This window comes from Dufourea novaeangliae, unplaced genomic scaffold, assembly GCF_001272555.1.
Source record: "Dufourea novaeangliae isolate 0120121106 unplaced genomic scaffold, ASM127255v1 scaffold235, whole genome shotgun sequence".
NCBI lineage: Eukaryota > Metazoa > Arthropoda > Insecta > Hymenoptera > Halictidae > Dufourea > Dufourea novaeangliae.
The window spans coordinates 393,568-417,023 of record NW_015374123.1 but is presented as its reverse complement, the minus strand read 5'-3'; the positions used below and the strand labels follow the sequence as shown (position 1 = coordinate 417,023).

At 35.0% G+C, this 23,456-nt stretch overlaps 1 protein-coding gene across 1 annotated transcript; it reads right to left on the bottom strand.

Annotated features, from left to right (window-relative positions):
• Positions 1 to 425: 425 nt before the first annotated feature.
• LOC107191201 lies at positions 426 to 22,890 on the bottom strand. Its single transcript, XM_015580177.1, has 27 exons — positions 22,866 to 22,890; positions 21,968 to 22,248; positions 21,317 to 21,504; positions 20,661 to 20,828; positions 19,078 to 19,230; positions 18,011 to 18,619; positions 17,084 to 17,242; positions 15,870 to 16,341; positions 14,789 to 15,024; positions 12,554 to 12,915; positions 11,971 to 12,248; positions 11,050 to 11,237; positions 10,800 to 10,967; positions 10,575 to 10,721; positions 10,413 to 10,491; positions 6,973 to 7,511; positions 6,720 to 6,878; positions 5,913 to 6,206; positions 5,520 to 5,703; positions 5,291 to 5,447; positions 4,967 to 5,229; positions 2,439 to 3,088; positions 1,935 to 2,114; positions 1,662 to 1,814; positions 1,429 to 1,507; positions 812 to 921; positions 426 to 489 (listed from the first exon to the last, which is right to left on the bottom strand). Exons 1-27 carry the CDS (start codon positions 22,888 to 22,890, stop codon positions 426 to 428), a joined length of 6,345 nt encoding a protein of 2,114 aa, XP_015435663.1.
• Positions 22,891 to 23,456: the final 566 nt, after the last annotated feature.

Below are 23,456 nucleotides of genomic sequence, written 5' to 3'. Positions count from 1 at the left end.
GTTGGTCCTGCCAATTGACCAATCAGTTCTTTAAAAGTTCAACCCGCGCTCCCTCTGTTACAGCTTTGGCGCAGTCTGTTTGGAGGGGGTGAGAAACAATGCTCCTTTCTACGTTCAGTGGACGGAGACTTTACAATAGTACGGAATTTCCGAAATATGGACTTCCACTTTTCATGGAGTTTTCAACGTTTATGAAATATGTGTTGGTTTTAAAGTGGAGCCTACTTCTCAAAAATATTGTAGCTGTGCCATATTTTCTTAAAAATGGCAGTGTCATATTTTCTGAAGAATAGCAGTGCCATATTTTCTCAAAAATAATAGTGCCATATTTTCTCAAAAATAGCAGTGCCATATTTTCTCAAAAATAGCTGTGCCATCTTTCTAGCCATGCCATAATCGCGCAGTTGGGAGCATCAACAGAAACTTTATATCAGGTAAGGACTACTCACTTCTTCCGAAAACAGGTCCTTTTCCATCCTGGTAAGTATCCTGTACAAGAGTACAAATCTATGACTCCTAGAGCTATAATCCTCTTTCTATGTGCTATAGATAGTCACATGTGAAACAAAAAATATGTACTGGTCCGCATTTTCGGTTAGAGAAATATAATAAATACAATTAGAATTATACAAATATTAACCATTTGAATTTACTGATATAATTTGCTATAACGTATAACATTTATTAACTTAATATATACGTGATTAATGTCATTATTGCCACAGAGATTATACTAAAATTGTTTGAAACAGCTACGTTCTTTGGGTCTTCATCGATAAGACGGCGTTCTAACCAGCGAATAATTGTATACTTGTGGTTCAAGTACCACGAAGCACTTTCTTCTGCGGCTGATACGGCTGCGTTAAGGGTAGATGAAATGTCTTTCATCAATTCCTTTTTAGATTCCACAAAGTCAGTGATCTGTAACAAAAAAAAATATGTGTGTTTCATAAAAATGCAAGTTTTAATTACACCCATGAATTGAAGAACATTTGACATCATCATAATTCGCCGTTAGTGAAATGAAAATTAGATTGACCGATAATTTGTAATTAAATGTAATCATAATAATTGCTTATTTTACAAAATTTCACAAAATTTAATACAATAATTGTGTGTAATAATTACAACTGAACCTAGATCTCAATAGCAACTAGATTAATTTATTTGTCATAGTTCATTTCTTGCAATTGTAAGATAAATGGATATTCATAAAACAGATAGACAAATATCTTCAATTAATTTATATAATTACAGTTTCTGAAATTTGCAAAACCAGTATGCTGTATTCCATCTCGCACTTTTCCGTTCTATTGGTATAGTCTTTGAATTTGGAATATTATATCAAAATAGGACATTATCAGTATACCAATCTTAATGATATGATTTATATTATTATTCAATATTAATATTAAAATATTAATTTACCTTTTTCAATTGATCTTCATTGGAAGTACGAGATGCTAATTTAGACAACAAGCTTCCGACACCTCCCCAGTTGCCGTAACTGAAAAAATGATAGCCGGTGTACGTTTGTAATATATGCTTTTAATAATGTGTAATTAAAAGAACCAAAATTAAAGAGAGAATTTTGTATTTTCAGTTAACATTAATCCTAATATACCATTATCTCTTTAAATGATAAATATTTGGATATTTACAATGCGTAAAGGGTTCCATAATCTTTTATCAAGAAGTCCAACATCACATTAAATCCTAACTGCCCACTGCTGTAAATAGAAGCTAGAACTGCGTTGACATCTTGCTTACGAATATCAGAAGTGTAATCGTGATTCAGTGCACGTAAAATATACCTATGATAAAAGAAAACGTGTCATACAAAGAAAATAACATACACAATTACATACTGTTTAAGTGATTTATGTTTGTATTCTAAATAATAGTTTTCAAGTAAAAGAAAGATTTTTACTTACGACTTCAAAAGAGTTCTATTCGTTGTACACCCAAGAGCATCCAGTATGATTTTCTTCTCTGTAGCAAACTCTGTTTTCAGATACCGTTGCCACAAGAATTCCCAATCTTCGTATGTTCCACTTCTGATCGCTGTACTGTAAACTGCTGCCCTCGCATTTGGTGAAATTCTATTCAATATTCTGTGAACGAAAGTCGTATACATTTTATAGTTTATTCACCTTTATTTCTCTTAGACGAATATTTATTTTTTGGTCTGGAAGAAATTATTTACAAACATGATAGACATTATACGTTGCTCGGTGAATTATATTTTACAATTAGCTATAATTGCATACGCACATAATGGACTTTCAAATTTGACTTCCACGAAAACTAAGCGTCGGATGAACAAGGTCTTGTCTAGATATTTTTTCGTATTTTTCCATAAGGAAGCACTAAGTGCCCGCTTGTAAATACTACTCGACCTCATGTATGTATGACTGTAACAATGCGAGAAACCTTACCCCTTCTGAGTCCTTGTCTTAAAATCCATAAACCACTCCTTCGCCATATTTACGCACTTCGGGTTGCCCATTTTGCACGCCCAAGTTAAAATCAGTTCTCTGTTCAGTTGCCTCGAGTGAGTTTCGGTGCTCCAATCTACGAAACCGAGTTCCTCAAACATATTCGATGTCAGAAGCACAATACGTCTTTGGAGCAGTTCATAACCGTCTTGTCCTTCGAATCGTTGAATTATATAACTCATTCCATTGAAAAATGCTTTCCATGGCAGATAATCCACCTCTTTGGTTAAATAAGCTATGCAATCGAACGCCGAATCATAGCTCATGTATTTAGCGCGGGCTAGGTTCAGAGCATCGTCGACGATTTGTGCACGGTTCGTCACGTGGATTTGACTGTGACCTGGCTTGTCCAACGCTATTCTTAAACGGTCCCACGAAGTGTAGTCGTAATTTACGCGGTAGTAACCGCTTTGTTGAACATTGACGACGAACCATTCCGTTGCATTTGGTAATTTAATGTTTATAATACCTTTTCCCATCCATATATTTGTTTCAGTAGTTATGAAGTCAGGGTTAGAGGCAAATGCTATTGTGATTGGTATCAAGAAATTAACCCCTAATCGATCGCTTCTACGAGAGGAGAAGCGTTTCTGAAAGAGATAGTTTCGGAGGATTACAAGTGGAACAGTAGTACTGGGACTTGGTTGTTATGTTTGCCTTACTTAGTTAATAGTAAATAAGTTTTCGAGTCAAATTTGTTGATTTTGATATACAGGACGTATCGTTTCATATATTAGGATACAAATATTAATTTAGAATTTGCTTCAATTATTTTGTTCACTTACGAAGAATGTTAGGAAAAGGTTTCTACCATCCGTATGAAGGGTGTTTAATTCGTGTTGATAATGCAACAAAAGACTAAATATTTTTAAAAACTTGACAAGTAAAAATTGGAGGGCCGAACACCAAATATTAATTAACACATACAAAGCAGTGATCCGTTCTAAGATGGACTACGGACCCATAGTGTACAGCTCTGCTAAACCCAACATTATTAAAATGATCGAACCAATCCAAAATTCAGGAGTTCGAATGAACATCCGCGCTTCCAAAACTAACCCAATAGTCGTAACACTGAGTGATGCCAATATATTACCATTATCCGTCAGAAGAAAACAGTTAAGCTTAACTACAGCTCTTCATTACTAGAAACACAAAAAAATTCGGCGCGCGAATTTTTAGATCCAAACAGAGAATCAGAACAAACACAAACGCAAATTGTTACATCCCTTCTACGCAAGAATACAGAAGTACTCGAAAGAAATTGAACTCACAACTCCTGATATAAGAACCAGAAAACAACTCAAGATTCCCCCTTGAATGATCCGACCACCTAAAACGGCATAAACCAACAGCACTCAGGAAGTCACAAACAAACTCAATGCAAGTTCAACCAAAATCCATACACTCGAGGAAACATCTAAACTCCTTATAACACACCATGTATGTACAATACGTTGCCCATCAACGAAATACTTAGAGAACAATTTTTTGACAGTAACATATGTATTTGTACAAAACATATCATTTCACGTGATTACTATTGTTAGCGCTCGTCGCTAACACAGGTGTATGGCACGGTCACGGATTTTTAAAATTGATTGGGAACCCTCGGAAGGAAACGTGTTCCTGACATGTGGCAACCAAATGTGCAGGAGATCCACCTTGGAAGTGTATGCATGACCATCGACGTATCATAAACCCCAGACTTCGGGACGGTACCTATGCGCGGGGACTTATCGGTTTCTCGGAACCGCGTGAAGAAAGTGGAACTGACAGAAAAGTCCGCGATGTTGCCGAACTGCCGTCCACCCCCATCGTCAGAGGGTTGCGACAACCCTCTCCTTTAAAGTATTGCGCCAAGGGCGCATGGAGGGGATGCACGGGCCCAGCAACCATATTTCCGGACAGTTTTTTGACACAGTTAGTCAGAGACATTTACAAGCAAACAGTCATTCAGTACAGTCACACCTACAGACAAATTTTGGAACGGTCCAACAATTAGGTTGGAGCTCTGAGTGAACAGTTAGGTTCATTGTTGTATTTATTTAATAGCACTCAGGCTCTTTCTGTACACCCACGAGCAAACTCGGCTTCCGTTAGGGGAAAAAGTGGCGCAAGAAAAGAGCTTCCTACCATTTAGCAAAATTTATTTCAGGTACCGAAATAAATGTTAAATTGAATGTTAATTTGATATACATTTCAATAATTCCCGAAACCAAATGGCAGGAGGTCCTTCCCTACGTCACTTTTTCCCCTAGTGGAAGCCGAGTTTGCTCGCGAGTGTACATACTGTAAATAAATATAGTTCAGTTATAAGACGACACCTTAGTGCAAATACCCGCGATCGCGACCAAAACAGAGTGTCGGGATCCTAACAACTATGAAATGATTCCAGGAAAAGGAAATCACTATCAACATGCGGTGTTGGACTAATCACTAAAAATTTAATTCAAACTACGAAATACCTGTGTTAAAGTTATTTTATTTGCGTATAACGATGCTGTCACAACAGGATATCCAGCTTCGTTGACCCAGCTACTCATTATTTCTTCCATACCGACATGCGGGTCCCCAACTTCTCTGGTTTCGTTGATTGCTTCATCGAAGGCTTTCCAAAGATCTTTTGGTGTCGCAGTACTGTACTGATGTTTTTTTAAATATCGGTTTATTGCATCCTTGAAGATGTTTGGTCCGAATGCACGATGTATCATACGTATGACACTGGAAGCTGTAATACGATTACTTTTGTAAAGTTGGATGTGAAATTTAAATATTTGATAACCACTTACCCTTTCCGTACGCAATACTGTCGAAGACGTTAGCTATTTCTGAAGGGTTACTGACAGGTTGGTTCATGGGGTGTGACGTCATGAAATCATCGTTCTGCATCGCATTTTGCAATTCGTGAACCACGAAGAGATCGTCGAAATCATGGGTAGGTCGAAACTGTAACAGGTTTGCTTAAACATAGTTACAAGTCAATAGCATTGAAACTGAAAAGTAACTGCAAGAACTCACTTGGTTAGAGACAACCCACTGCATATATTCAGCAAATCCTTCATTGAGCCAGGTGTATTCCCACCAATCACAGGTCACCAAATTTCCGAACCACATGTGAGATAATTCGTGGGCTATTATAGTTATTATATAATCAGTGTATGTAGCTGACGTTTTGTCTTTATCATAGTGAAGCGCATATTCTCTGTAAAGATGATTATTCAACTTGAAATTGTGCTAGACCTACGAGTGCTAGTACTTTTAGAAATTTTGTTATATTTTTACTATTATTATTATATTATATTTACCAGTGATGGTAACTACAAAGCTATATGATGTTTGAGCTATTTTGACGATTATGAAGCTATATGGTGCAAGAGTATGGCAAAACAATTAATGTAGAGATTTACTCACCTAAACGTAGCAAGCCCCCAGTTTTCCATTGCACCCATTGAAAAGTCAGGAATTGCTATCAAATCCAGTTTCGGTAGAGTGTACTTGAAGCCTGTTTCCAGGGATAAATAGTCAAGCATTCGTTGAGCAGCGTACTGTGCAAAATCGCCAGTTTCTGCCATTTTGGGTCTACTCCATACATTTACTGCTGTGGATTCCTTACTCACAGGTTTGAAAGTGGAAACGACAAACGCGACTAAATATGACGACATCTTCACAGTTTCTCGAAATGTTTCCCATACATAGCCTGAAATGCTAAAAGCATTATCGCTACTATTAGTAATCGATGGTAAACATAAAAACACCCGTAAATTACATGAATTTTGTTGGCAGTTGACAAAATTTATCACTAATTTTTTAATATGTAACACCTGATTGTTTTTTTTTTTCATTTTTGCTACCAGCGCTAGCGGTGCGCATTTTCGGGTGTATGGAATATTTTATGGTTTAGAAGTTAAGTAGCTTTATATACGGCAACCTCTCACAAGTTCGCAAGAACTCATTCGATAAGGTAAAACGCGTAAAATATTATATATTCAAAGCGTTGTGAAAACAATTTTTCAAATATGACACTTTTCTTTTATGGTAACGACATTAAAAGTAGTACGACAAAGGTAATAATACTAATTAGCTTTGAAAAACAAAAGACAATTTATTTCCAAGTGACCGTTTTATTTACTATGTATCATACCAGTGTTTAAGATGTATTTAAATTATGAAACCTGTGAGATTAGTGAAGTTAATTGTAATCAATAATAGTTTACTTACCTCGACGACGTCAACTTCAGACTTGGCATATTGCTAAGCGCTATGTAGTTTACGGGCCTTTGGATGTTAATTATGAAGGTAGCTTTATAAGCTGGTTCATCGAGGCAAGGAAACGCTTTCCTAGCATGAGTGGGTTGGAACTGCGTGGTCGCCAAGTACCTGTGAAACAATGTGTGCACATATGGGCCAGGATTATATGTATATGTCGATGTTTTGTACGCTAGAAGAATGGTTATATTAACTTTTTACTCACTGTATTGTTCCATTATCATTGCGATAATAGCTTCGATAAAAGCCTTGCATGTTTTCATTTAAGTATCCCGTATACTCGATCTCAACGATGATGCTTTCACTCTTTATGAATTTGTTCATGAATATCTTGAGCATTTGAGTCTCCTCGTTCGTGAAAAAACTGCTTACTACTAATTGTTCACCTTTGGTCAAGTTTCCTTTACTATTGTAAACTGATACTTTCGTCACGTTAAGCTCGTGACTATTAAGAACTATACGGGACGTGCTCACAAAACGTTTCATCTCTATCTGAACTGTTCCGAAGAATTGGAAATTCTTCGCTTCGAAGTATGGAGTAAGATAGATGTTGTATTTCAACGGAGTAAATGATTTTGGTAGACGGTAGTCATTTGTTTGATGATTTGTTTCTATCCATTCCTGTATCTTTGGAATGTTGTTTTCAGCCCAGGACCACTCTTGTTCCACGATACTTTTGTAAAAGCTCAACGAGTTCTTAAATATCAGATTCTGTGTAGCTAACCAAGTGATCAAATCGGTGTACTGCAATTACAGAGAATTCTTGTAACAATATTTTTAGTATTGTATACTTGAGAGTATAGCGTAAGAATTAGATAGTAGGAAATCATTTTTTGGTTTATAAATAACTGCTTTTAGAGCTTACTGCAATATTTTCGAAATAGGACAGCTAATGCACAGAATTTTCAAAATGATGACTATTACTTGGGTACATTAATCAAATGTATGTTAGATCTTTAAGTTCCTACTAGTCATGGAGTAAGAGTAAAATGCAATTTTTGTTTTTATAATATTCGTGAGACATGCATAGTGCGACTGAAATGGTAGTGGAAGTTGTCAAAATGTGTTCTATATGGAGAAATTAAGTAAAAGTGCAGAATACAATTTTTTCTCCGAGGCTTTGTTTTCAAGAAAATTGATTTTTTAAATCCGTTAGTCATTGGTTCAAATGATTAGGACTGGGCTAATATGTATTTCCGTTACGTATACTTCCTGTAGACATGAATGGACGCGTATCCGTACCTAAGCCCCGTACAAATAAAGTCTAGCATTTTTTAATTATATTCGTATAGGAAATTATCTGCAATCTGCTTGTACCACCAATTCGGTAGCACCCTGTATGTATTACTCTTAACACATACTATTGACAAACGTCATTTCCCATTAATTTCAGAAAAGTTTTATGTCCACCTGTTCATCATGTTTATGAAGTAAGTAGTGTAAAGTTTGATAACACTGTTCAACGAATTTAAATTTTTTTCGTTTTGTACCCTCCAATAGACGTTCATACTAGATTTTTATGAGCTGAATACGAATCTGCAAACCGTTTCTCTCCAGCACGTCCACTTTTTGAAAAAATCAATTTTCAAGAAAATTACAAATTTTAAACTTTTACGCTGTGTTGTGCTTTTGCAGTAATGATTATTCAGTTCCATTTGACATGAAACTCTTAGTTTTTGAAATAAATGGAAGAATATCAGTAAAAATAGGTGAGTTTTCGGTGTCATTTTCTCTTTGAACATTATTTAAACATATTTAGACGTTTATAATATAATAACAATTTATATCCTTCCATTCGGAGGAGTCCAGAGAATTATTTCCTGTCAAAAGAAATTGAATAAGTATTACTGCAAAAGCACAACACAGCTCTGAAGCTAAAAAATTTCAATTTAAAATAAAATTGATTTTTTCAAAAACTGGACGTGCTCGAAAGAAACGGTTTTCAGATGCTTATTCAGCTCAGAAAGATCTATTAGAAATGCTTATTGAAAATTGCAAAATTTTTTACGTGTCAAACAGTTTAATTTATCAGAAATTTATAAGATATTCATGAAATCATTTATGTTGTCATTTCATATTATTATACCAGAAGTCTCGTAATAATAGAAATCAAAATAAAATTGGATACAGTGTGTTAATAAAAATGTGGGACACTTTGGCAGAGTGGATTCTACATACTAAATTAAGACGAAAGTCATGAATGACGAAATTGCATTCGGGGCTTCGTTTCCGACTTATTAATTGTTGAAAATACGGGCAAAATACGCGTGAAACGCGTCTAGGTATCATAATTAGAGGGGTTATACTACTTAATTCAGATTCCATGCTGACACACGGGCTCAATCGATGATACAGGGCACTCGCGTTTATTGACTCATTGTTGATATGCAATTATTGTCCAGGCGTCATCATCAACACTGTGATGGGCAGGGGGGGGGAGCGAGGCCGTGGAACTCGGCAACCGCATACTTTGTTGCTGCGGCGCACTTGTTGGGAGCCCACAAAAAGGTTACATTCCCGGGTGTCGGTGAGACAATACGAATGCAACGATCAAACTTTTTTATTTTTGGTTGTTTATTAATGAAGCTTTTATAAACATATTGGTGAGATTCTTCTGATTAAAATGATACCAAACACGACATAATTTGGATCATATTTACTTATGATTTATCAGAAGCGATACTGAACGAATATGAACTATTAACACTTTCTACATGAATAAATATGATCCAAATTATGTTGTGTTTTGTATCATTTTAATCAGAAAACTCTCACCAATATACTAGTAAAAGTTTCAGCAACAACGAATCAAAAATAAAAAACTTTCATCCTTGCATTAGTGTTGTCTCCCCGATACCTGGGAATGTAATCTTTTTTGACTCGTGAATGGAAAGCCGTCTCAGCGCGCCGTGCAACAATGTATGCGCTCGATGGACTCGACGGACGGAGCGGGTGAACGTACACCGATTAGTCGAAGCGTTCAATCGTTACCGACTGCCTAGAGAGATGTCGACGAATTAAATGTAGCTGGATCACCTCCAGTCACATGTACTTTTATTAGTGGCCGAAACAGTACACACACAATGGGACTGTGAGGTCAGCTATAATGTAACCATCGGTCGACGAGAGGAAACGAAACTCTCTCTCTGTTTTTCACTGGCTTGTCCTTTTCTATGTTTCGAATGCTACAATGGCGAGTTGCCGAGGCTCGAGCTTCGGGAAAAAAACGTATTCACGAGGGTCAGAAGCGTTTCGTGTAATCCACGATTATCGTCCCCTCGCGGACCCGAGTTAGAGACTATAATCCCGAGAGCCCTGTATAATGAAACTAATGAATAAAATAAAATTAAATGAATGAAAGCAGCCCGTGAAACTGTTGAAAAGCGCGCCTGTCGTGTGAAATAACCCGTCGCATCAGACGTGCTATACACTTTTTTCGCCTGTATATTCAACGATTGATAATACGGAATCGAAACATCATACTCAATGTCATCTTCCTTAGTCATCGTTTTACAATTAATTTGGCATGTCGAATCGACATTTTGTGAAGGTTATTAAATGATATATCGTATCTCATCCTGAAGTTCAAAACACCTTGTGGAAGGAAAAACGTGTTTCTTACGAACTGTAATGGATATTAATCACCTTTGACAAGAGATTTTCAGTGGTCACTCTTTTGGCTAAAGCATTAATGATACTGTTGATTTGCGATGTTCCTCTGTAGCTGTTGAACAAAAATTATAGCATAAATATTATTACGTTTTACATGAGTCATTTTAAGTATTTCATAATAGGTAATTTACTTACTATTCGACTATGTCTATATAATTAGCTTTAATGAAATCCATTACGTAGTCAACGCCTTCTAGACTGGCTTCTATGACATTAGAAAATACACTAGTACTGTCCTCGCGTCTAATTCTACCATTGTCTTCAATGGCTGTATGAAGAAGCCTTTGGTGGAAAATAATAAACAATTATGTTTTTTATTTCGTGTTGCATAGAAATTAAAATTTGTAACAACCCACTTACTGGTACAACAATTGCTTATCGGTAGTACAAGCTAGAGATTGAAGGATCAACGACTTGTCTGAAGCCACTTTTGATTCCAAGTACAACGTCCATATAGTATACCATTTACCAAAGTCATTCAACTTAACAACTTCGCAATACACAGCACTGCGGAAGTTTGGCATTATTCTGCAAAATAAGTAAAATCCAATGTGTAAATCAGTTTCTCTGAAATCGTGTTTTTCTACTAAATTGTTCAATCACTGCAAACCTTTTAGAATATCCCATTTGCCAGTTATAAAACATTCGCAAGGCATTATCCTTACAGTCAGCGGCATCAATTTCGCATACCCACTTTCGTACTAGCATTGCTAATAGTTGCTTTTCATGCTTAGACAATTGAGCATTCGTGAGTCCGAACCAATCGTATATCGGGGTAGCAATTCTGGCCACGTATTGCTGTAACAAATAATTTTTTCGTGAGGATGAACCATTTACGTTTTCGTTGCAACCTTCTCTACTGTTTTATATGACAAATAATAACAATAGACAGTGGAATTTGGAAAATTCAGTAAAAAGATATTTTCAAAATATTCCGGGGAGGAATGAATCGAGTAAGTGTTTACATCAACATTAACATAGTAACACTCCCATAGTGGTTTTTCATGACCTTGCTATTTTCTCGAAATGGTTTATAGAAGACTGCCTTGCCCATTATGTCTAGAACAGTGAGAATTTTTACGGTAAATTTTACGTTTAGGAGAGGCAGCTCACTTTGATATATATGTATATGTTTTCAAGGACACTCTCCGGAGTACGTTCTTGAAGATTATAGCTGTCACTGGTTTTTTTAAAAAGTTATGGACAAGAAAATATGCTTGAGCTGTCCCCAATTAACTTCAGAGTTGATTAGGAACAGTTCAAGGTAAACAGTCGTTCAGAGTTGGTTAGACAGTTCAAGAAAAAAGGTATCATTATGGGTTAACAACTTTTGAACACACAATGAGCGATGACTGACACACACTGCGTGGCATAATTATAAAACCACCCTGAAATTTTCAATTCTAATGTAGTGTGGTCAGACTAAAAACAAACCAATTTTTGTCTAAGGAATATAATCTATCCTTTTCTGGAGAAACATTATTTCTCAAAACGATTTTAGATATTGCATTTCATAAAAATAATACTATACTTTGTAAGCGTCGTAAGCATCCCTGCCTTGAACGTGTCGCCGCAAGAAGGTTAAACCTTTGAAGAATGCTTTCCATGGGACATAATTAGTTTCATTGACCAAATACTGTGTTGCAGACAGCACGATCTCGTAGTCAACGTGACCTGCTCTACCGAAGTTCCATAAATCATCGATGATCGTGGCTCGGTTGATTTCATGTATCATTGTGTATTGTTTACTTTTCAAGAAGTCAATTATTCGTTTCCAATAATTGTTGTCGTAATTTGTACGATAGAAGCCTGGAATTAAGGTTAAATTGAAATCGTATTGAAATCATCGAAGGAAAGTTGAATTCCTTCATCAAATAATAACATATGTTTTATCTAGGAGCTTGAATGAAATTTCCCAGCTTTAGGTAACAATTGTTCGTAGTAAATTATTGTCATATAATTTGTAATATAATTCTAGACGATATAAACGTTTCGGGACATCCATTGTCATACTAGATTTAAAGCGGAGAAAGTTTAGATTGCTATGTTAAATCCCTTCGGTTCAAAATACATATTTCATTGAAATTAAAGTTGACGTTTTTTTTTTAATTTACCTGCTTGTTGGATATTAAATATGTATAAATCTTTAGCTTCATATGAAAGTGAGATGGTATCCTTTGCGATGTTCAGCCAGTATTTTGGTGTCGTATCATTAAAATCAGGTTTAGACAGAGATGTCCAAGTAATTGGAACGTACCACAAACTAGTATTAGAATTAGCCTTCCCTTGATCAATGAGAAATCTTTTCTGTTGTAATTGTATACGATTTTCTTGTATGCTAACGTGTACTACAGGATACCCTGGCTGTGTGGTCCACGAGTTCATGATATTGTAAGTCCTATTTTGAAGCTTAGGATCAGTGATTTCTTGTTTGAACGCATCAAACAAGTCTTGTGGCGTGGCTTCTCTGTTCTGTCTATAAAATGAAATTATTGCATGAGTTTCAGTCTTGTCGCCTTGTAATAAGTTCAGCTCTCGAGACGTGATCATGATGTTTGTACTTGCGATTCCAGATGCGTTTCCCATGTTCGAGAAATATGTCTAAATCGCTGTTTATTTGTGCTATTATCGACTTGGTTTGTGTATTTCTTGTAAGTGGTAAGTTACGTGTTCTGTGAATGGTGTACGTAAGTGCCCGTAGTTGGTCCTGACGTGGCTTTTTGAGTTGGAGTAGGATTGTATTGTTATAAATCTTGTGCTATTGTATATAAAAATACAGTGTGTACGAACGAGACTTTAAGGAAGTTGCTTTGTTCCTTCAAATCAGTGGTTATAAAACAATTAATTGGGCCGTGAATAGTTTTCCAGGCGCTTCGGTCTTTAGAAGTCGGTGATGTAAAACAGAACAACTACAAGTATTCTGAATGCTTATGCCTATAGTGCTTCATTCGCAAACGAATACACGTGTTCTCTAGTTCGGTCTTCATTACTGAGCATATAAATTAACTTTCTTAGATTCACGTGTCGGTCCCACAAATGAACGAAATCGGAATTCGCCTGTATTTTAGAAACAATTTACGCTGTCACCCTGCCGTTTCTTGTAGCTTCCTAAATAGTTCTGACACACCCGTCAGTAACCACATGTACACTTTTGAGAATTGCACGCGCCTGTAGGAGCGTTTTTCTGTCTGTGAGACCGACAGGAGTTATGTTGGAATTGCTACGTTTCGAATTTTGAAAAGAATTAGTTCTTATTTCTATAATGCCACACATTAAAATTTTTATGTTTTGTTGGATTTTTTTAGTTTATGAAAAGAAAGTTGATTTTTTGAATTTGTCAGTGATCAACGTACGCACATTGACAGACCTCCATCAATGATAAGGGACTGTTCCATATACATAGAACTATTGAAGGCACAGGCCTTTTAAACAATGCAATAAATACTTTACCATTCGAACAACACGTACCAGGATATCAATTTTGCGGGCCTGGTTCGCGAATGCCATAACGATTGGCGCGAGGGGATTATGGAATGAATCTTTTGAATGCTGCTTGTAGGGAGCACGATGTTGCATATTTTCAGCTTAAGATTTTGAGGTTAACATCTCACAGGTCCGCACGACGTCGACAAAATGTTAGCCGAAAAAACAGATATAGGTCTGCTTTACATACCCGTGCAAGAGTACATGGTATAACGGAAAGTACCACGTATAATATCATATGCGGGTGTCATTAATTTCCAAATTATTCGCTCAAGGTTAGATCTGCCTCATCTACGTGTGCAACAGGACGAGAGTTAGGTCTGTTTTACATACGCGTACAATTGTGCAACATATAATGTCATATGACTCATATGCTGGGTCACCAATGACCAAACTATGCTGAGTCATCAATGTCCAAATTATTCGCTCAAAGTTAGGTCTGCGTTATTTACGCGTGAGATATCGTGAGAACTTTCCTTTGGAGCCAAAGGTTAGGACTGCTTTACATACGAATGTAATTGTGTGACCACTATTTTCGTTGGATACGTGATCCAGAATCGGCCTCGTGTAACTACCATATAGCATAAACACCGTAATTGGATCATTTGAAAATCGGTGTGAGGGACCAACCTGATTCACTATGCACTGAAAAATCACACGAGTCCAGGAATTTTAATTAAATTATTTAAAGTTTCCTACTACCATTAATTTTCTAACACTCTGCGAAATGTATTTCATATAAAGAACAATAAATCATTCTTTCAGCATCAATCGTTACTATATGTATACCTACATTAAATCTACCGATTGTTATTATAAATTGTCTAATTTGGGCGGAGTTTTTTGAATATAAGAATAAGACTTACCGTTTTTGGAGGTAACCGTAAAGAGACCTATAGAATACATCATCACCAAATGATGCTCTCATCATTCTTATAACAGAACCAGCTTTAGCGTAGGATATTGTGTCGAATAGTTCCGAAATTTCGGTTGGACTGTATACTTCGTGTGTCATGGCATGACTCGATGACGAACTGTCTACATCAAGGGCTGAATGAAGGTAATCCACTACAAATTGAGATTCGAGATTCCAATCTGTCACCTGATAAATAGAATTTTGTATCAGTTATAATAATAGCCGATTTTAGTTTTACTTAACTCAACGAAATAAGTATGTGAAATGTTAAGTGTAAGAATGAACTCGTTTCTTTTTAATAACTAGTGAATGCATATTAAATGAAACGTAATTTTCTACTTAGTGGAAAGGGCATAGTGAATTATAGAACGACGAAATATATTCTTATACAAAATATGTAAGTTCCATTAATTTCTAATTAGCTCTTGAACAGAAGTTTGAAATTTATGGGCTGTCGCAATGTTGTACATGTATCTACATACATATGTATATGTATACGTATATGATCACATTTCATCACTATAGAAAACTAAATGTGTACATATTGGTATTCATTGTTTCCAACGTGATTAGTGAAACATGAAGTTATGCATCATATGGTCTTTTTGAATTTTCAGAATTTCGTAGATTTTGTTACATGATATCATTTAAGTAAAAGCAAAATGACTGTGTGAAGTTTCAGGTAACCTTGTCCACAAAAGATACTTTCCGAATATCGTTCAATAAAATGTTATTAATAAAAACGTACGTTAAAAGATAGCTGTAACTTCAATTGCAGCATGATTCAAACATCTACTTCAATTCAAATATCATTAATTATTTGTACGATCATTTTGAAATAATTTTATTCAATGAATCTATCAGGGTCTGAGTAAAAGTAACTCCATAGAAGAGAGCAAACATAAAAATCATTCCTCCAATACTAGAATTATGAACAAAATATTTTGTAAAAATGAGATATTTCAGACATAAATATCAATTACTTAGGTTAATTAATAAACTGATCGTGAATAAATACATTAAATACTCACCCTGGCGGTTGCAAAGTACTCGAAATATGTAGCAAAACCCTCGCTCAGCCAGATATATTTCCACCAGGCAGGACTGACCATATTTCCAAACCACTGATGAGCGATTTCGTGCGATATAACGGTGGTTATACTCTGTTGTGATGCCGTAGTCGATTCTTCACGCGAATATAATACATACCTTTCTTTGAAAGTCATTAAACCCCAATTCTCCATTGCTCCTGATGCAAAGTCTGGTAACCCTACCATGTCAAGCTTTATCAGTTGATATGGAATATACAGTGCGTTTTCGTAAAATCGCACCAACGGCTCCATAACTGATAAAGCGTATTGCGCCTGAAAAAGTGCGTTCGGTCTGGCCCAGACTCCATAAATACCACTGTTCGTTATCCCAGCGAAATCGGATACGACCAGGACTACAAGGTACGTAGACATTGGAGGCGTTTTTTTGAAGGTTATTGTTTTCTCATTATTTCTGTAATTATACAAGAGAAAACAGATCGTTTAGGAAGCTTTTGTTAGTAAAACGGTATTGTATGTTAAGCTAATCATGCACTTCGTCTGTAATGTAAAATACCAAAGCAAAGGATCAGAGGAAGGGAAATGTAAAAGAACATTAGCTAAATACGACAAATCTAAAGTGAAGTAAACATTAAGTGATATTAATGTGGAGAATAATGTGTACCTTAAATATATTACTAAAATATCGTTAAATCGAAATTCTACGAACTTTCAAGAAAATTGAGTTGCACAATGAAATAACAAACTTAATACGTCAAGTTGTGAATTGGGAATGTATGGATGATCGTTCGATGTCTCACAATTTTCAACAACAACGAGTTTCGGTGCGCAACGGAAAAACCTTCGCCCGAACTTTTGCCACAGTGAATATAAACACACGAAATACATCATTTTTGAGCGAAAATTAAGTTTCAATATTCTTGCTAATGAAAATAAGGCAAATACTTAAATATTTTTTGGGGATTGAATGACAGAGTGTCCAAGGCAAAAGTTGTACTGTTCAAGGGGGCATAATTGACGGTATAAACAAACTTTTTGTTCAATGTTAATTTCAAGGTTATTTGAAGGTCATTGATGTTTTCTTAACGCTTTCGCATCGATGCGAAGGGGTTAAATGGCATCATGCCAGTTGTACTAGTTTGTACTTGTGTCTCATACAAGTCCTTATACGGATATACTTATTTGTAAATACGTACTTGTGTCTGATTATAGACTCAATCCCTGTGTTACTAATTGCGCTGTAGCCATCTGCGACAACGACTTCCATCGTAAAGTTTGCCTTCAGTGCGGGTTCGTCGAAGCAGGGGAAAACTTTTCTGGCACCAACTGGCTCCAGATGGGTGGCGGCCAACCATCTGATGAAAAGAAATATGAAAATTTTTCATTTATACCATTGAAGAATACCTTGGACTCTGTATTATTCGACCCAATGGAATATTATAATTGATTCTTGAAATTCTTGAAAATATTGTTATTTATTTATGAGAATACGTGTCCCTTGAAAACCACACACACACAGATACATTTTACAAGTGACACGGTTGGAACAGTATGATTGATTGATATATCCATAGACACAAACAAAAAATGCAGCCGGTAGAAAAATAAATGGAAAACCAAGGGAACTATTTTGTGTCACAAGAAGATACTACGTTTGTAATTATTCATTCGCAGTAGTATGCCGAAATGTCACGTTAAAGTAAAGTTATTTTGTCTGTTTATTTGTTTGGAAATTGTTAGTACAAGGTGGATCGTTTATGATTTATTAAACATTATAATAAATCATGATTCGCTTTATTCTAGAAACAAAACGATTTCTCCTGGACTTATTATTTCGATTTCCTTTCATGTGACTGATTCTTTCTATGTTGCCAATGATCTTATTGGAAATATGTAGTAAGACATGACAGAGTTACACTGAAAAGTGATAATAAAAATTTGCCAAAGTTCTTCCATATCACAATGGAACATAATGTTCCGTTCTTCAATTTTGTACAAAATATATAGACAAAATTTCGTTTACGTCAAGAAATTTTTTACAATATTTAGGGTGATCGATTTAAATAGCTCAGACTGTACCTATATTAATGAATAGTTTGTACATTAGGTATTCTATACTGTACCTTGTACGACCACTATCATCATAGTACCAGGTCCTATAAAATCCACGCATCTCATCGTTCAGTGTGCCACTGAAACTTATTTGAATATTCACAATCTGGCCAATTTTCAATTCTTCAGCAAGTTCTATCGTCATGAAATCGTATTTCTTAATTGCGTCTGTTTTCACGATATTCAAATTCTTGTAGTCGACGGAAACATTAATTGCATCGTGTACTAGTCCCGAGGAGTGTAGAAAGATTACTTTTGTGCGTTCATTGACTTCTGCTGCTATTTTTACTGTTCCATGAAAGGGAAATGTATCGTTGGGTGCAATTTCTGGTTTCAGGTGAATGAAATATGTTAGTGGTACGATGCTCGTAGGTAATCGGTAATCTACGGTGGTATTGTTAGCTTTATTTATCCACGATATTATAGCATCACTGTATTTGTTGAACCAAAGTAATTCGTATTTCGCAATTTCGAGAGAATTGTTCAGAGAGTCTGAAATTTCTTTAAACTCTGTTTGGTGTGTCTTGATTAATTTCTCGAATTTATCGATTGATTCTTGCGTGGAGAATTCTTGTGACGCTGATGACAATGTACTGGCAATTGTACTTGTTTCATTGTAGCTGAAATAAATATGACAACATTGTTCAGCAGAAAATGGTGAACACATGAATAAACCATCGATAACTGTTCCATAAAACTAGAGTAGAATAATTATTATCTAAATGAATGAAAACTATATTTATTACAGTCAGATTATCAATTTTATGGTCATTCATATTTGTCGGAAGATAAAAAATGGAAATTTTCTACAACGTTCGTTTTTTCAAAGTCTCAGTATCATATAATTTCTATTCAATGTAACTAAGAATTGCAGTTGTAAAGTCAAGCACATTAGTTTTACAAAATTGTACGAAGGAAGAAAAATTGCACAATTAGAATGATAAATAATTGAATTCTAAAGGTAAAATTATCAAATTATAAATGAAATTCTACAATATTAGATTATGATTTTATGCGATCTAAAATGAGAATAGTGTGTCAGTTTTTATGGTTCTTTAGGTATATGAGAAGTACATACAATTCGATCATTTTTGTATGGTATTTGTCAACGAAGTCCAAAATAAAGTCCGCTCCAAGACGTCCAGAACCGGAAATCGCGGCGAAAACAGAGGTACTGTCTTGTCTGTGAATTCTGCTTTTTTCGAAACTCTTGAGTGTATCCAATAAGTATCTGAAAACAGATTCATTGTAAAACATTGTCGTATCTTCCATTAAACATAGATTTATATTTATTACTATCTACTGGTTATATTATTGAGTCTACTGATGATTAAATTGTAGACTTTACATATTCAACTGAGAATCGGTATAAACCTTTTTTTTTCTATCTTGAAGTTCATTAAAATTGTGAAAGGTAAGAAAAAATTGTCGCCCTAATACTTGTTTTTATAAAGTAATGTCTAGAAATAATTCACATGAACATCTACATTCTAGTGATGAACAATTTTAGATTTCCATTCTTTTAATGCATAATTTACAAATAATTTGTTATATACTGTATAATTTAATAATTCAGGTTTCATTATATGAGAATTATTTGAAATCCCGTTATTCTATAAGTACCAACATACGTAATCAGTTAAATTGATAAATTAACTAATAGTGTTGAAACATGAGTAAGATAAATATAGGATTAGTACAAAAGGTTTGATGGATTTTCTGTAGATGATGCGGTCGCTACGGTTTTCTTGAAACCATAAACAGTTATGTTAGTAGATTATGTGTCGATGTCAATGTAACAGTGAATTGTTGTTTAGAAGAAAAATTAACGCGATTGGGAGTGTGTTATTGTTTAGAATGAAATGGAAGTTGAACTTTTGAAAACATATTATAAATTCAAACAAATAAACGTTACCAACATCGCAGGAAACGTTTATGACCTATTTGGATTTGTTTGGAGAAGCTGTTATATCAATCTCCCTTTGTGGTAAACTGTAAATTTATTAATATAATATACGTATATAAATTCACTGAATAATAATGTTCCAAAAATCTTTATATTGGAATAAAAATTTCTATTCGAAATACATAAATTATAAAAGAATAATCGTGTATATCATTGAATCATTATTAAATTACAATTTTATTTATTATTAGCCTACTCTTTTAGAACAAAATGCATAACAAATTTTGCACTGACCCAATACAATATTCCCGTTCCCAATAAGCGCTCGTTGTTGATCCCTTTATATAGGCGTTCATCAAATAACAGGTACATAATTTAAACAGAGTTATGAATAACACGGCGAAAAATAATGACAGCCCTGGAGTAACGATATATTTGATTTAGATGGAGAATCAAATTGAAAAAATTGTAAGAGACCGACACATATCCAATTCATACCGTGACTCTGGGGGTACTTTATGCATCGTACCTATAATTGCATCGCCATGCGTATCATGCCACAGGACCACCTGACAATAGGCAGCTTTTGCTTCGGTGTGTTTAATTTGTGACATGACCCGATACATGCAGAATAAAATAAAAGTTTCGTACGAATATATTGAAAGTTTTATTTTACTTGGTTTTATATATTCACGCATGCTATTATATGAATGAAATTCGTCGCTAAGCTGGAAGAAAAACTTCATGACTTTTACCTTTCCCAAAGACTGGGATTTTCAGTGCAACCAAGAGCTTGTAGTATGACTGCTTGTTCAGCAGCTGAATTTGAGTTATAATACTGATTCCACAAGAATTCCCAATCATCTTTCGTTCCATTTCGAATACCTGTACAGTATGCTGTGGGTCTTTGGTTCGGTGTGATGCTGTAAATATTTAATATCAAGTATAAATGTATAAAATGTGTATGTAATCAGAAAATATAAATGTATAAAATATGCATAAACAATATAAACTGAATGACCTTACGTGACACACCATTGCATGCGTTTTAAAATATTATTATTAAAAAAGATATACAGTGTACCATTAAAAAAAAATTAAGTTGACCTTGAAATCCCTTCTATGGTGTCACATACATAAGGAAAATATTTATTAGCAATTATCGCGAAGACAATTTTTTCATATCTTCCATGGTTTGCAAAATATTCCGTCGGTTTCAATTAAATGTGACACATTATAGATCTATACAAATGGATACTGTATAGATACATATCAGTGTATTATTAGGTTCCAGATAAACTTAACTAGAATGCTTGCAACACGTAGAAATAAGTGCTATGAAACGACACGGGTTACAACCTAAAAGCCTCAATTAGACTCTGGATGTCTAAAACCTCAGAAATGTCCTTACGTTAAACTAGGGTTCTTCTTCCAATCTTGAAACAATTTAGTGAAGGTATCTACACATCCTGGGTGATCATACTTGCAAGCCCATTTGTTCAGTTTACTTCTTAATAATACAGTTAATCTGTCGTCACCCGCACGATCCATGTAACCGACATCTTCATATACATCTTCGATGAGATCTAGCACAAATTTCTGCAAACATTTATGAAATTTGTTCTTATGAATCAACAAATAAATCCAACTTTCTGTAATGTTATGTTAATGCAAAACATGATCACATTGTACGTAAAAGAAATCACGTTCAACCGAAATATCGGATTGTTTGGATGAAATATAATAACATAATAAATCCTACTAATTTTTACATCAGTCTTTGCGAATGTTAAAATTGAACAAGGAATTTGATTGAAAATATTTTCTTATTCATTTGAATGTTCTGTTGTACATCGTTCATTTATATAATAATTCTTTCGGTTAGCATTACGTCTATCTGCTGTTTAAATGTTTCTTACCTATCGGTATTCTCTGTTATCTTTTATTATCTATTTATTTAAAGAATATAAAGAAATTGTACCATTCGATAATAATGGCATGCTGTTCACATTCTTCTGCTTAATAAACAATGAATATATATTATACAATCACTATGTCAAACCTTGAACTGTGTATAAGACTCATCATGTCCAGAGAACCGTCGGTCGAGGTAAGTAAGTCCAGAGAACGCTGATTCCAAGGGCAAATAATCCCTTTCCCGCTTGATGTATTGTAAACCATATAAACCTGTTTCATAGTCAAGCGAACCAAATCTTGACAAATTTAATAAATCATCGACGATGGAAGCACTGTTAACAGTTGGTATATCCTGATAACACCTACTGTTGAGGATATCAATGATACGATCCCAGGAAGTACGATCATAATTTCCTGGATAGAAACCTGTGAAAGTAGTTAATATGTAAAACAAATGTACACATTTGATCAGTGACTCTTTCAATCTGATATATCATTGTTACTTTAAATAATTCAATAAATAATCATACAAGTAAAAGTCGATACAATAATTTTTTGGATTAAGTGATTGTCCCTGTAAAGTAAACCTTCCGGGACAGTCGTAAAAATGTCATTGAAATTTCTACATTTCTAAAAATCATATGGAAATAGTCTTAACATTTTACTTTATGCAGGCATAAGCGGGAAGGTAATGATTCTACATGAAAAAACAGCTCGCAACTATAGAATAATATTTGCACGAAACTCCTATCGGTTTAAACATAATAGAGTTTTAATTTTGACTAAGTACACATATACTAACGCAGTTGTATATGCGAATAGAGCAGTGCTGTTCGTCAGTTGCCCGGGCAAAAAGAAATTAACGGACACTAAGTCGCGACTTCCCGGGCAACCGCGCATGTGGTGCATGAAAGATTAGGAAAAACTATGTTTCAAAGGTATGTAACGGGAAGTAGGGTAGACCGAGGCTAATCGGATCACAGGGCAAATCGGATCAAAATAAGAATTCAGTCCATATTTTTTATATTCTCATGGAAACGAACATTTCGCTTGTTCATATTGCGTCATCCTTGTCCCCCACACCCAATCCAATAACCCATCAATTGTTTTACGTACTTGTTTAGTGCCGGCACATGTTGCTATTAAGACGAACACGTGTGAACGTTATAATTTTGGTGCGAACCTAAGATACGTAATTTGTAATTTTGTATTTAAAGTAAAAAAATAAGCTTGAAAATTCAAATGTGTTTATTATTATTAGTTCGTATGGTGTCCAAATTTGATATTTCATATACTTTAGATTATTATATCATGATTCGTCTACGTATCCTATTCAATTTAAAATCCTTATGTATGGGGCTAATCGGATCACGACATTTGGGGTGAATTGGATCACTTTTTTTCTTCGTTGGAATATTTTTATGATTATAAATGTGATAATTATTTATATACAGATAGTGTGTAGGTACATTAAAAAAATCAATCAAGGTCCCTGGTGTCCAGAAGGAATTAAAGATTGGATACAATGCAATTACTGCGATGAGTGGTGTCACGAGAATTGTGCTGATAGAGGTGGTGTTAAAGGACACTATACTTGCGTCCTATGTGCCAAGTAGGGTCAATTGACCCCATAT

What these genes read in the sequence shown, in the direction of transcription:
- LOC107191201 (XM_015580177.1), bottom strand. Translation starts at nt 22,890, where the DNA reads ATGACGCAATATGAACAAGCGAAAT. An exon ending in ATTTAATATCCAACAAGCAG is followed by an intron (nt 12,249 to 12,553) that starts GTAAATTAAAAA and finishes CCTTAATTCCAG; the next exon opens with GCTTCTATCGTACAAATTAC. An exon ending in CTGAAGTTGACGTCGTCGAG is followed by an intron (nt 6,207 to 6,719) that starts GTAAGTAAACTA and finishes TAATGCTTTTAG; the next exon opens with CATTTCAGGCTATGTATGGG.